The sequence below is a fragment of the Ostrea edulis genome, chromosome 3, assembly GCF_947568905.1.
Source record: "Ostrea edulis chromosome 3, xbOstEdul1.1, whole genome shotgun sequence".
In the NCBI taxonomy this organism is placed as follows: domain Eukaryota; kingdom Metazoa; phylum Mollusca; class Bivalvia; order Ostreida; family Ostreidae; genus Ostrea; species Ostrea edulis.
In genome coordinates, this window is record NC_079166.1 from 5,553,133 (window position 1) to 5,566,289 (window position 13,157).

General features: G+C 35.8%; 1 protein-coding gene across 1 annotated transcript; it reads left to right on the plus strand.

Annotated features, from left to right (window-relative positions):
- Positions 1 to 6,089: 6,089 nt before the first annotated feature.
- Positions 6,090 to 8,985, plus strand: LOC130053149 (heavy metal-binding protein HIP-like). Its single transcript, XM_056159814.1, has 3 exons — positions 6,090 to 6,151; positions 8,224 to 8,384; positions 8,582 to 8,985. Coding segments are annotated over exons 1-3 (555 nt in total). The 5' UTR covers positions 6,090 to 6,149; the 3' UTR covers positions 8,974 to 8,985.
- The last annotated feature ends 4,172 nt before the right edge of the window (positions 8,986 to 13,157 follow it).

Here is a 13,157-nt window from a genome sequence, read left to right on the forward strand (position 1 = left end):
AACAGAGTCATCAATTTCTGCTTCATACTTGGATATTTTAATGAAAATAGATATCAAAGGCCAATTTAAGTTATTTTTATAAACTTACTTTCCTTGCTTTGACCTTTGTTCTTAGGATGATTGGTGTCAATGAGATACCATGTACATATCATACATTCTAGATGCTGTCATACAGTTACTTAATGCATGTACCTAACATCTTTTTCGATACTCAAAGTAACAAAATACATTTTATATTTCAATGATTATTTCTACAGGGTGTCAATGATTGCGCTGAGAGTGGCATTGGTCTTAATGGCTATACCGTCTGAACTGTATGCATAACAGAGCACGAATTATTTCATCAGTAAATACAACAAATACAACACTGTTTGTCGAGGAATGGGATACGAAAGAAGAAGTTGCAATGGAAAAGACCATGGTGGGGTAATCAATCATAGTTAATTATATTCAAACATTAAGGACAAACTGACAATTCAACTGTATGACAAACAGGATGATTTCAGGTTTTGCATTGTCAACTTTCCATATTTATGTAGCAATACTCCATTATCACCTGCATGTGGTGTCTATATATCTCAACTGATTCGATACGCTAGAGCTTGTTCTGCGTATAATCAGTTTTTACATCGAGGCAAGTTACTGACAAAGAAGTTGATGGTGCAGAGGTTTCAACAGTCTCTACTAAAGTCAGCAATTTGAAAATTATATGGTGGTTATAACGATCTAGTATGTCAATACAACCTTTGGGTCAAATGCTGTCTGACGTGTTTCATACCAATTGTCAAACCGTTCCTGGCACACTGATTTTGACTACGGATTACCCATTTACATGATCAGGATATATGGCTTTTTAACTTATGCCTGACATATGCTAACAGGCAATAGAACCCAACAGAGAACCCAACAAAGAATTTTACTTTGAACCATTCCATGGAAAGGTGATTGTGAACAATAATCAATTTCAAAATTCCTATAAGCAATAAGAGTACAGCAAATACGGAAAGCTGGGTATACCTGGGGTGGGATCGGGTGCCTAGGCGGAGTAAACATTCCCCGTCCAGTAGTCAACATGGGCCTTAAAATGTGATAAGGTAAATGAAGTAATCAGTGATCAAAATCAGTGTATAAAGAACGGCCGAACAGTAGGTTTGAAATACCTCAGACAACATTCGATCCAATGACATGTTGTATTGACAAAAAAGAACGTCGTGCCGACCATACAATTTGCGAAACATACTTATACATCTTAATGTTTTACATTTGTTTGTAAAGCTCATTATTACAACTGTATTTTAAACGAACTTGGCATTAATTCCACTTTTGGTAATCATACTTATACTCCAACTGCCCTTTCAAAAGACGAAATTCTTCAAAACCATGCTTCAGATTTAGACACATTTAATATTCCAGTCAATGGGTTGAATGAATATGAGTTACCGTACCTATACTGGATTCCTAAACTACATAAAAACCCTACAAACAAAGATACATTGCTGGATCCAGTAAGTGCTCTACCAAGCCCCTATCTTTGCTCCTCACGAAAATGTTAACAGCTACGAAGGAGAAACTTCAAACTTACTGTGCGACTACATATGCCAGAAGTGGTGTTAATCAAATGTGGATTCTAAAAAATTCTAAAGAACTTTTAGTAAACTTGAAATCACAGAATTTTTCCCAAATCAAAAGCATTAAAACCTATGACTTTTCAACACTATACAGGACCATTCCTCACGATAAATTAAAGACTAGACTTTTTGATATCAAAGACAGTTGCTTCTTCAACAAAAACGGAAAACGGAAATATTCATATCTAGTGATCAATCATTCAAAAACTTACTTTGTTAAACACCACTCTGATTGCACGCACAAGTACTCTGAAGTTGAAATAAAAAATATGCTAGAGTTCCTCATTTACAATATCTTCGTGGTATTTGGTGATCAGGTCTTCCAACAGTCTGTTGGAATTCCCATGGGCACGAATTGTGCTCCTTTGTTAGCTGACCTGTTTTTATATTCATATGAAGCAGAATTTATTCAAAAACTTCTACGTGAGAAGAAAAAATCTCTCGCTGTGACCTTCAATTCGACTTTTAGATATATCGATGACGTTGTGTCTATTAACAATGATAGCTTTCATTCATATGTCGATTTGATATATCCTCGTGAGCTCGAAATAAAGGACACCACAGAGTCGTCCACTTCTGCTTCATACTTAGATATTTTATTGAAAGTAGACATTAACGGCAAACTAACAACTCAACTGTATGACAAACGGGATGATTTCAGCTTCTCCATCGTCAACTTCCCACATTTATGTAGCAATATTCCATTATCACCTGCATATGGTGTTTATATATCTCAACTGATTCGATATGCAAGAGCTTGTTCTGGGTATAGTCAGTTTTTAAATCGAGGTAAGCTACTGACAAACAAGTTGATGGTACAGGGATTTCAACAGTCTCGATTGAAGTCAGCATTTCGCAAATTCTATGGTCGTTATAACGATCTAGTTCGTCAATACAACCTCGCATTGGGTCAAATGCTGTCTGACGTGTTTCATACCGATTGCTAAGCCGTTCTTGGCACACTGATTTTGACTGCGGATAACTCCGTTTACCTGATCAGGATATGGGGCTCACGACGGGTGTGACCGGTCAACAGGGGATGCTTACTCCTCCTAGGCACCTGATCCCACCTCTGGTGTGTCTTTGTTATGTAACAATGAACTAATGTAAGATAAGAGACACCATTATCGTTTCTGTTAAAAAATATACCTTAAAGGGAAAGGCAACCCTAACTACATATTTGCTTTTATGAATAAAGTATTACTTACTGATATCGTAATTGACAGTCTTTAACAACAAAAATCCTTGCTTAACAATTAAATCAATATCAATCTATCATGTATTTTAAATTACCCGCCGTTAAGAGAGTGGCCATTGAAGTTTAATCGATGATGATAAACCGTCTATTCCGGTTTATTTCATCAGCAGCACTTTAAACATGACAAGTCACAAACAGTTAAGTTTGGAGCCGTACATAGATTTAAGCCCGTTGTTTCGCAAGAAGAAATTGAGAAAAGAAGAAATTCAGTCGAGTTGCAGAACCTCAACTTGTAATTACGCAGATGATGGATCCATAGTCTACGTAGTCTTTTATTTTCAAATGACTTGGTTGGGTCGGGAATTTCGAAAAAAACAACAATCTTTTTCACATTTACCCTCTGTATTAGTGTAATTAACTGCTTGCCAGGAATATATCAACCTATTTATTCGTAAGATCTACCACATGCACATCTTTGATGATCTCACAGGTGCTTGGGTTCAGGACCCCCCCCCCCCTCGAATAAGCTACATGAGTTAATTGAATTGCTTGTTGAAAATATTTTTAATCCATGTCAACGTCTTGCATACACATAAAGTCCAAAATACATACAATTCAAAATGAGCCCAATTAAAAAAAACCCTCATTGGTTATTATAAGTTCTGTTATAATAACCAGTGAGAGTATTTTCTTAAAAGGCTTATTTTGAAGTATTTTGGACTTTATAGGTATGCAAGATGTTGATATGCACTAGAAATATTTTCAAGAAAAAATAAATAACATCAACTCATGTAGCTTATTCGGAAAGGTGGGGTGTCATGAACCCAAGCACTTGTGGATGATCTTAAAATCTCATCAAAACCGGAACAGACGGTGTGAAGGTCAAAATTATTGATTTTTGTGGTCTTGAATACAGAAGAGTTACACAACATGGCAGCCTCTATAGATCGCGGGCATTTCAATTTTTGACGTTTTCAAATTAGTACTGAAGCTTATCAAAGCCATAGATCAACAAAATTATATGACAAATCTTTATCATATGACTAATCCTATCATTTATCGTGTAAAATTCTTTAAGCTTGCCTTTCCATTTAACATTACAGAACAATATTGGTATCTAAATACGCAATATACATGCAATTCTTATCTGTATAATCAGTAGTGGTATCTATAAAATTAAACTAAGACTTGAAAAAAACCTTTCGTCTTTACTCAGACATAACTAGATCGTTCTCAGAATAAAAGCATTTTATTCCCCACAGTTTGTTATTCAGTCAACTGCATGTGCATCACTGTTACAACCAAAATGTTTAATTTTATTCCCAACACTTTGATATCAGTCAAGCTGTTATAAAAAAAATAAATCACTGCTAGTTTCAGTCAGCACTGGACGTCTCTGGCAATTGTAACTTTTCACACACTTCCTTCCTCAGTGTCAGGTGATTTGGAATTTCATTTGGATCCGTTAACACGTGAGGCGATACCTGCGTGTAAAGATTTTAAGATTTTATTCATTTAATTCCAAGGAATCAGATGCATGCGTATTCGTCACCTATAGGACACGAGTAATACCCTGGCATATTTGCGTTGGGCATCGTTGCTTGTGAATTCTCGTAACATGTAATTATTCTCCGCCTAACAATTTTAAACTCCTTAAGTTCTCAGCCTTTGATATTTTTTCAGTAGTTTCTGTAAAGAGTACCCGGACATTTAACGAGTAATTAAATTTAGCACTGTAAAATATCAGACTTCTTACAAAATGTGAAGATGGAACTCAATTAAATATGACATCATACCTGTTTACAAATAATAAAAAAGGGAAACACATCCTCTGCGGCCCAAATGTAAATAAGTACAAGGATAAGAGATACATATAATTAAAAAAAAAAAAGACTAATAAAAAGGTCATCGACTGAATATTGGGAAACATGTCCACCCTTGGTATCTGTAAAAATAACAAACCTCACAAGCTTAATCTGCTATATTATAGAAAAATCTTGGGCGGGCCTATTTCATGATATATTCACCTTGCATTTAGTCAAATAACCTGTAAGTGAGAAGGAATTTTGAGGTCACTCACGTAATATATTGTCAGAACTGCGATATTATGAAGTGTTGAAAGCTTTAAATATACAATTGCAATGTTAAGTATTGCACAAATAAATCTAACCTCGTAATCCAGTATAGTGTCCTCGACTCTAATCATGACGTGGTTCACTCCCATGAAGAATATCATCAAAACAAAAAAACCCAGATGGCATCACTCTCTAAAACTAAAACATCTCTATATCATATGAACGAACATTCATACAGTGCATTCTTATGCATATCTTAATTAAAAAACCATAAAGAGTACCCCTTGTTTGTCGGATGAAACCAAGTAATTTCCGTGTTCATTAATTTATGACCGTTCACACGGAGTATAAAAATTCTCTAAACGTATGCGGTGTAGTGTGCTACTTTTGCAGTTTTATTTCAGTGTTTGACAGAGGAAAATCGGATCGACCTGCTAAATGGAATGTTTTCCCCGTTAAACAAAATTGTCAATGAATGACATCAACATACCTTCATAATATCAATTAATTCTTCCCGTTTCACATATACATTCCATATATCCCATGTTATATATTTGAAATACTTCAATTTTTGTAGATATTTTTGGGACACATTAACAAATTCCTTCGATATGTCAACGTCACTCGATGCATAGTCACGACGCCATCAGTTTATTTCCATATTGATCAAACAGAAATTACACGACAGCAGTCTAACATTTCGAATTTCTTTGGATCTTAGTGGTTGCATGGTTTATTTTATGTATAAATACCACTTATATCAAATATAAAATCGGAATTTAATGTATAGTTAGTGATATACTTATTTCAATTATGACGTCACTTTGTTTCGCGGATTTTATCTCAGTAAAGATTTTCATAACCTGCATAACGTACCCACGTACTTATAAATATAAAACAATACATCTTCATACATACTGTACAAGTACTTCACGATGGAACTCTTCTTCTGCGATAACATCCCTGAAACATGGCAGTTTAGACTTCAGCACATAGTCATGGAGAAAAGAAGACGAGAAAAAGCTGTCATTTATATTTACATCTACCCGTTTAATTTCCTGTTTGCGTGTCATCATGTATGTTGTATGTGGGATTCAATTACCAATAACTTTACTACTGTTACATTTGAATGGATCCTCAGGAATATATAACAGGGCTACTAAATGTCATGTCAAACAACACAATCATATCCTGTATATAGCTACAGTGTACAGAGTAAGGCAATAGGCAGGCATATCGCTGTCCAACATGTAAGTATTGCAAACGCTATTTTCTTTGGTCGTTTCCTACATCCATAATATGGTACTGGATTTCAAATATTACCAGTAGTAAATCATTTTGTTGAGCAATTAAATGCGACGAGATTTAAACTATATTGATAATCACCGTTTTACAATTGGTGGGTAGGAATTACATTTCATTCCTTTAACATGCCGTTTCTTTGAATATCATCAGCAGTTATGCAGGTGGAATTACAGAAGTGGATTACACAGGTTTTGTTTTTCAGGATGATACATTACGTATACTGTCAGTATGTCATGCATATGAAATATTTCCCTGATCTGTCATGAAAATAACATATGTTCCTTATATGTATCATTTATTAGAAAAAAACATTATAATGGTAAACTTCATGTTTTAATTTTTCATTTAGGCGTGCATTTATTTAATACTGAAACAAAACTACTGATAAGGAATTTAATTTCCAAATACAATCTATCATTCAATTAAATACTGTCTGATTTTGTCATACCAGTTGTTCTTTATACACTGATTTTGAATTCGGATATGTTCGTTTGCCTGATCAAGTAGTAAGGCTGACAGTGTGACCGTTCGAAAACGGATATTTACCTCTCGTTGATTTTTGTCCCCATGCCCGTTATGTTAAGATGTCTGTGTTTGCCCTACTTCACGTTTTGTATTCTTTAAAAGATTTATGAGGTTGATCACCGTTCGTTATCTTCACCTTTCATGATAATGATCACTATTGGAAATCATTGCTATTTCCTAAAATAATATTTTGGTCCAAGACTACCAATATGCTAGCAAACTAGAAAAAAATATTCTCTGTAGTGAAAACGAAATGAATCTCCTTAATTGATTTGGAAAAATCTTTGAATATGACGTCAGCTATGTTGCGAATATGTAAATTTGATATCAATACGGAATATCCGAACCACTATTTCGTTTCCGATTGCATCACAATTTTGATATTTAGCATGTCGAATGAGATAATTTTTCTGGGTTAAGGTGGGCATTTGTCATAAAACAGGCACATTTTCCTGTAAGATAAAGTGAGTTCAGGCACTTAGCGACGGTTTTGAAAGTTGAAGAGCTCTCCGGAGAGCAAACGCAGAAAAGAGACACCGTTATATTTGAATGAAAAATAATAATTAGCAAGAAAAACAGTTTTGTCCAAACCCCAAAATCATAATAAGGGTTGTCCCGCAGTGCATATACCAGTTCAATTCATCGGTTCAACCTTGCATTTCCACTAGCTTTCACCGCCACTGTAACAAGTGGCCACCTAATGAATCGATCATTGCATGCAATGACAAGAAACGGTGTATATGATGATAAAGCGATAAGTACGTCACATGTCGAGGAAAAAAGGGATTGAGGTTGCAAAAATGTTCGGGTGGGGGGGGGGGGGGGGTTGCTGCACGTACGTATAAGAAGACGTGTACTAATTCTGAGTTAAGGATGACAATGTTTTAATATTGAGATCAGATCAAACTGGAAATGACGGGTTATATTTCTTAAGTTTAAAGTTGTTTGTACGGATTACATAGCATGTATGTGAATATCCCCATATGACATTTAAGACATATGCAACTGTATGCACCAATGTACTTCATTTCCCCTTCTTTCCATTTTAGAATATTCATGATTTTAATTAGATTAAACTTTTACTGTGACAAATAATTGATCTCTTTCTTGCAATGTCTTTATGTGAATAAAAAGTATCGAATGTATCTGAAATGCAGCATATGAAATCGAGGCCAACTCGTTCGTCCCCATCTTCGACCAAAGCGTAACGTCCTCGGTGAGAATCGTTTTTTCCCAATCTCAGAGCGTTCTGTTCCTGATAAGAACTGTTACGTTTTCGCTGAGAACCATTCTGTTTAAAACGTTCAGTGTTTATTCCTCAAATAAAACCGTTCGTTCCCAAACCATCCAGTGTTTGTTCACCGTTCCATGGTATCTACATTTGATGATAAATTTTAGATGTGTCAAAGAGGTCTGCATTATCCACGGTCACGGTTTATTTAAGAAATTCATGATAAGAATATATTTTACATGTTAATACTTCCCTTAACAGGATTCCAAGGCTTACACTCAGAGTCGCATTGGTCTTAATGGCTGTATTGACTGAACTGTACGCAAAAGAAAGCACACAGGACTTCATCAGTAAATACAACAACTACAACACCGTCTGTCGAGGAATGGGATACGAAAGAAGTTGCAAAGGAAGAGATCATGGTATGCATCTACATATACATAGCAGAAGAAGTGAGTTTAGACCTGTCTGAATTACGTAATATCTGAGTGAAATCTGCAGTTAAACAATAAGTTATGTTGTTTTTTTTATAGAACTCAGTGTATGATTTTAGTGTGAGCCATTGTATGTAATTTTGTATCTTAATGTTTTTCACACTGTTAACACAATTTGTAAACAGGGATCGTAGCTTTCCATGCACGAATGTCCTCCCATCAACAAAATCTCGGTAACCAGGCTGTTGTTATATTTGGGAAGGTGACATTAAACTCTGGATCCGCCTATAACGGTAACACGGGAATATTTACAGCACCAAAAGATGGCATCTACTCCTTTACATGGACGATTTTGACGAAGCTTGGATCGTATTTTCACACAGAAATTGTCATCAATGGAAATGTAGTTGGCTATAATCATGTAGACGGTAAATCTGGCAGTTCCAATTACGAGTCTTCCTCAGCAACAGTAATGGTTAGAATGAAGAAGAAGGACAAGGTCTGGATAAGGATATATAGTGGTCTCGGAAAATTTGGATATGCGGATTGGTCGTCATTCTCTGGGTTTAAATTGTAAATTAAAAAAATGCTTCGAGAAAATACAGAAATCAAGTATCTTGCCATATGTTTGAACTCATGTGTTATAAAAAGGCCTTTCTATCAACCAATAAAGTGGAGGATTTAGACGATATTCAGGTGTCTCATCCCCCTCTGGTAGACTGTTTTCACAAAAACTCAGTTGTTGTTAATTCGGTACCACAACCCACCTTTTTGGGGTGGAAAGATACAAATTTCTGTCGCAATTCTTATTTGAATATTTTTGGACCACTCCCCAGTCAGGAAAATATTAAAGTCACAGGTACATGATATTGACATGATTGAGCATATTCTAAAGTAGTAATATCTTCATATGAGTGAAGAATTATCGAGAGGGACATATAGCAGTGTACAATTAATCAATACTTACTCCTCCTAGGCACCTGATCCCACCTCTGGTGTGTCCAGGGGTCCGTGTTTGCCCAACTATCTATTTTGTATTGCCTGTAGGAGTTATGAGATTGATCACTGTTCGTTATCTTCACCTTGCATCAATCTAAATGACAATATGTAGAACAGGTCATTTAGTATTTGATTTGAACGATGGGCAGTCTGATCCCGAGAATATTTGTCTATCGATATATGTTCTTTCGTGAATATCAACAATAGGTTAACAATACTAGCTGATATGTCTCCCGATATAAAAAGGACATCGCTCTGTTGAGGTCTGTAAGAGGCAAAGGCTCTAACAGATTGGGTGGTGTCCCTTGGATTATCCTTCGATATATCAAAGATTTGTCATATGTACAATCGGCAGATTGTCAGTTTTGACACGGAAGCAAAAATGTTTACACCCCAATTAAAGACCTATGTTCATTCAAGAGATATTTTTTATGATTCCTTTCCAGATCTCTTGTGTACGATGTTAAAATGTTCTGTAAAATATGTAACTTATCATCAACCGATCACTAGAAATGCATGCAGTAATAATCTCACCGGACGTAGTTCATGTACTAAAGCTTTAATAATTTGACTTGTAAATATTCTAACGTTGTCTACGCTATTGTGTGTAGCCTATGCGGCATAATTTATATAGGAGAAACTATGGGTTTACGTAATAAATGAATACCGAGCAACACATTTCAAATAAATAATGGTGGTAATCAACTTCTTTACAAGCACGTTGATTCCCCTCACCACTCCATTTTGTCGATTAGGGTTAGAGGTCTATAAGTTTTTTGTTTTACCAACAAACAATCTCAACCTGATGTACCCTTTTTGTATCCAACGAGAAGATTACTGGATCAGGACAACGGGTACTGCATTTCCATACGAATGCAATGATAATGTATATGATGTGGAAAAGTTGACTAGTCCACAAGGAAATATCATGAATGTGGTGGGACTCTTTCCAAACACCCAAAGACGGAAACGCAGGCATGTGCATCGTTCATATGAAAGACCAAGGATACATTATATCATGTTTGATTCACTTTTACCTTACGTGAACAGACAACTAGGTCCACATCATATTCGCACAACACTTTATTCAGTTCCATTGGGAGTTTCACATATCTTATTTAAAGAATCTGCAACTAGTCTATACTTTGATTTTTTAACACCTGAATATACACTTAGCTATACTATTGTGAATGTTGCCAATAACAAACTCTTCAAATCACCGCGGATCATCGTCCTTCCGAATCATGCCACCATTTTTTAAATTTCAAATTTACAAACAAAGGAATAGATGATGTCACCATAAGCAACATTAATTGTCTTGTATTGCTTTTAAGAGTTATGAGATTGATCACTGTTCGTTATATTCATCATTTATAAAAGTGTTCAACCTTGTATTCTAGCTAAATTCAAGTTCAAGTCTACACCCTGTATTTCCTACAAATATACTTCTGCTACTGCACCCACACTTTTTAAAATTATCAACAAACTTTACAGTGCCTAGATATAGACCGTCTTATACTTCACCCACCTACGTGTTCTTGTTCTTCGTCTTCTTTGAACTAAAGTCAAGCTGGACATGCCACTGCTGGCAATGTTGATATAGTTGAAAATCATGACCTCAGATCAATCATTCTAAAAGGTCCTAAATACAAAGAAGCTCGATCTTTCAATTGGCGACAGGATGTTAACTCTGTCATGAATTCTATCAAAAGTTATGCCAAACGATAGGTTTAATATGAAAAAGAAGAACTTAATACATTGTCAGAGTAGTTTAAAAGCATTCGAGGAATATTAAAGCACTGCATACAACCTACCATTGGATCAAATGCTGTCTGACGTGTTTCATACCGATTGTTAGACCGTTTTTGGCACACTGATTTTAACTACAGATAACTCCGTTTACCTGATAAGAATATAGGGTTCACGGTGGATGTGACCGGTCGACAGGGGATGCTTACTCCTCCTAGGCACCTGATCCCACCTCTGGTGTGTTAAGGTGTCCGTGTTTGCCCAACTATCTATTTTGTATTGCTTGTAGGAGTTATGAGTTTGTTCACTGTTCGTCACCTTCCGCTTTCATTACACATCAAAAGAAAAGTACGTACCATCTATTTTTCTGTGTTTAGTAAACCAGAAATGATCAAAGAATTAGATAGTTTACAACAGGAATATGAATTTGGTCCAGCTGACAAAGCTTGTAACAACATCGTCTTCGTTTGTAAGAGTAAGCATTACAGTACCCGCAACGTTATTATTGACATGATCAACTATAGAACCCAATACATTCACGATACGATAGAATACACGCACGATACGATAGTACAAACCATTAGCCCGATAAACGCAAAGCACGATAAACAATCTTCACGGTAAACGCAAAACCTGATAACCAAACCTCACGATATATTTGATAAACACATAGATTGTAATACAATATAAATTTTAAAACAATTCAAACAGAACGAAATTTTGATTGCCACAATTTTTTTTTAATTACATGTAGATAGTAATATATGTATGCGAATAAATCTTTAGGGATTTTATCTTCTCTAATTACCACAATAAACGGTGTATTTTTAATGATTCTATATATATATATGAATAATTGTGTCTTCCTTCGCAACTGAGGAGTTTAATCAAATAAGAACTTTGATTGACCTCGACATGAAAGAAGTCACCATCATTACTGTGAATTTACAGTAGGTGTGAACGACTCAGCTTCTCAAGTTCGTTCTCCATCCCGGATAGTTGATTTCAAAAGAAATCTGTCAATGATGACGCATCAAGGAAAGAATAAGCACTGCGATTGGATCAGTATCTAAAGGAGCGGGAATAAAAATAATTTTAGATGGGCACGCGTGTCTTACACTAGCGTGTCATTACATAATATTTTTCCACGATGGAAGAGACTCTACGAAAAGGGAAAGCCAATAACAACTAAATCAATGGCGTTGATTGTAAAGTTACATGCCGAGAATTTATCTTGGCCACATGTTATAAAATTGTCAATCAGTTTACTGTAAATGGAACTGTTGCACCGAAAGAAAGGAAGACTGCATCGCCAACGAAGCTCACACCGAATGTACTTCTGTTTATCAAGAATGAAATTAAAAAGAAGCCAAGTGTATATCATAGAGAAATCAGAAAAAAAATTATGAAATTTATTGAAAGTAGACATTAACAGCAAACTGCCAACTCAATTGTATGACAAACGGGATGATTTCAGCTTCTCCAACGTCAACTTCCCATGTGTGTGTAGCAATATTCCATTATCACCTGTATATGGTGTTTATATATCTTAACTGATTTGATATCCAAGAGCTTGTTCTGCATATAGTCAGTTTTTAAATCGAGGTAAGCTACTGACAAACAAGTTGATGGTTCAGGGATTTCAACAGTCTTGATTGAAGTCAGCATTTCGCAAATTCTATGGTCGTTATAACGATCTAGTTCGTCAATACAACCTCGCATTGGGTCAAATGCTGTCTGACGTGTTTCATACCGATTGCTAAGCCGTTCTTGGCACACTGATTTTGATTGCGGATAACTCCGTTTACCTGATCAGGATATAGGGCTCACGGCGGGTGTGACTGGTCAACAGGGGATACTTACTCCTCCTAGGCACCTGATCCCACCTTTGGTGTGTCCCGTGGTCCGTGTTTGCCTAACTATATATTTTGTATTGCTAATAGGAGTTGTGAGATTGATCAGTGTTCGTTATCTTCACCTTGCATGAAGAATTAGAAATATTTGTACCCCTGA

Coding starts and splice junctions, on each gene's coding strand:
- LOC130053149 (XM_056159814.1), top strand. Junction 8,385..8,581: donor TTGCAAAGGAAGAGATCATG/GTATGCATCTAC, acceptor ATTTGTAAACAG/GGATCGTAGCTTTCCATGCA.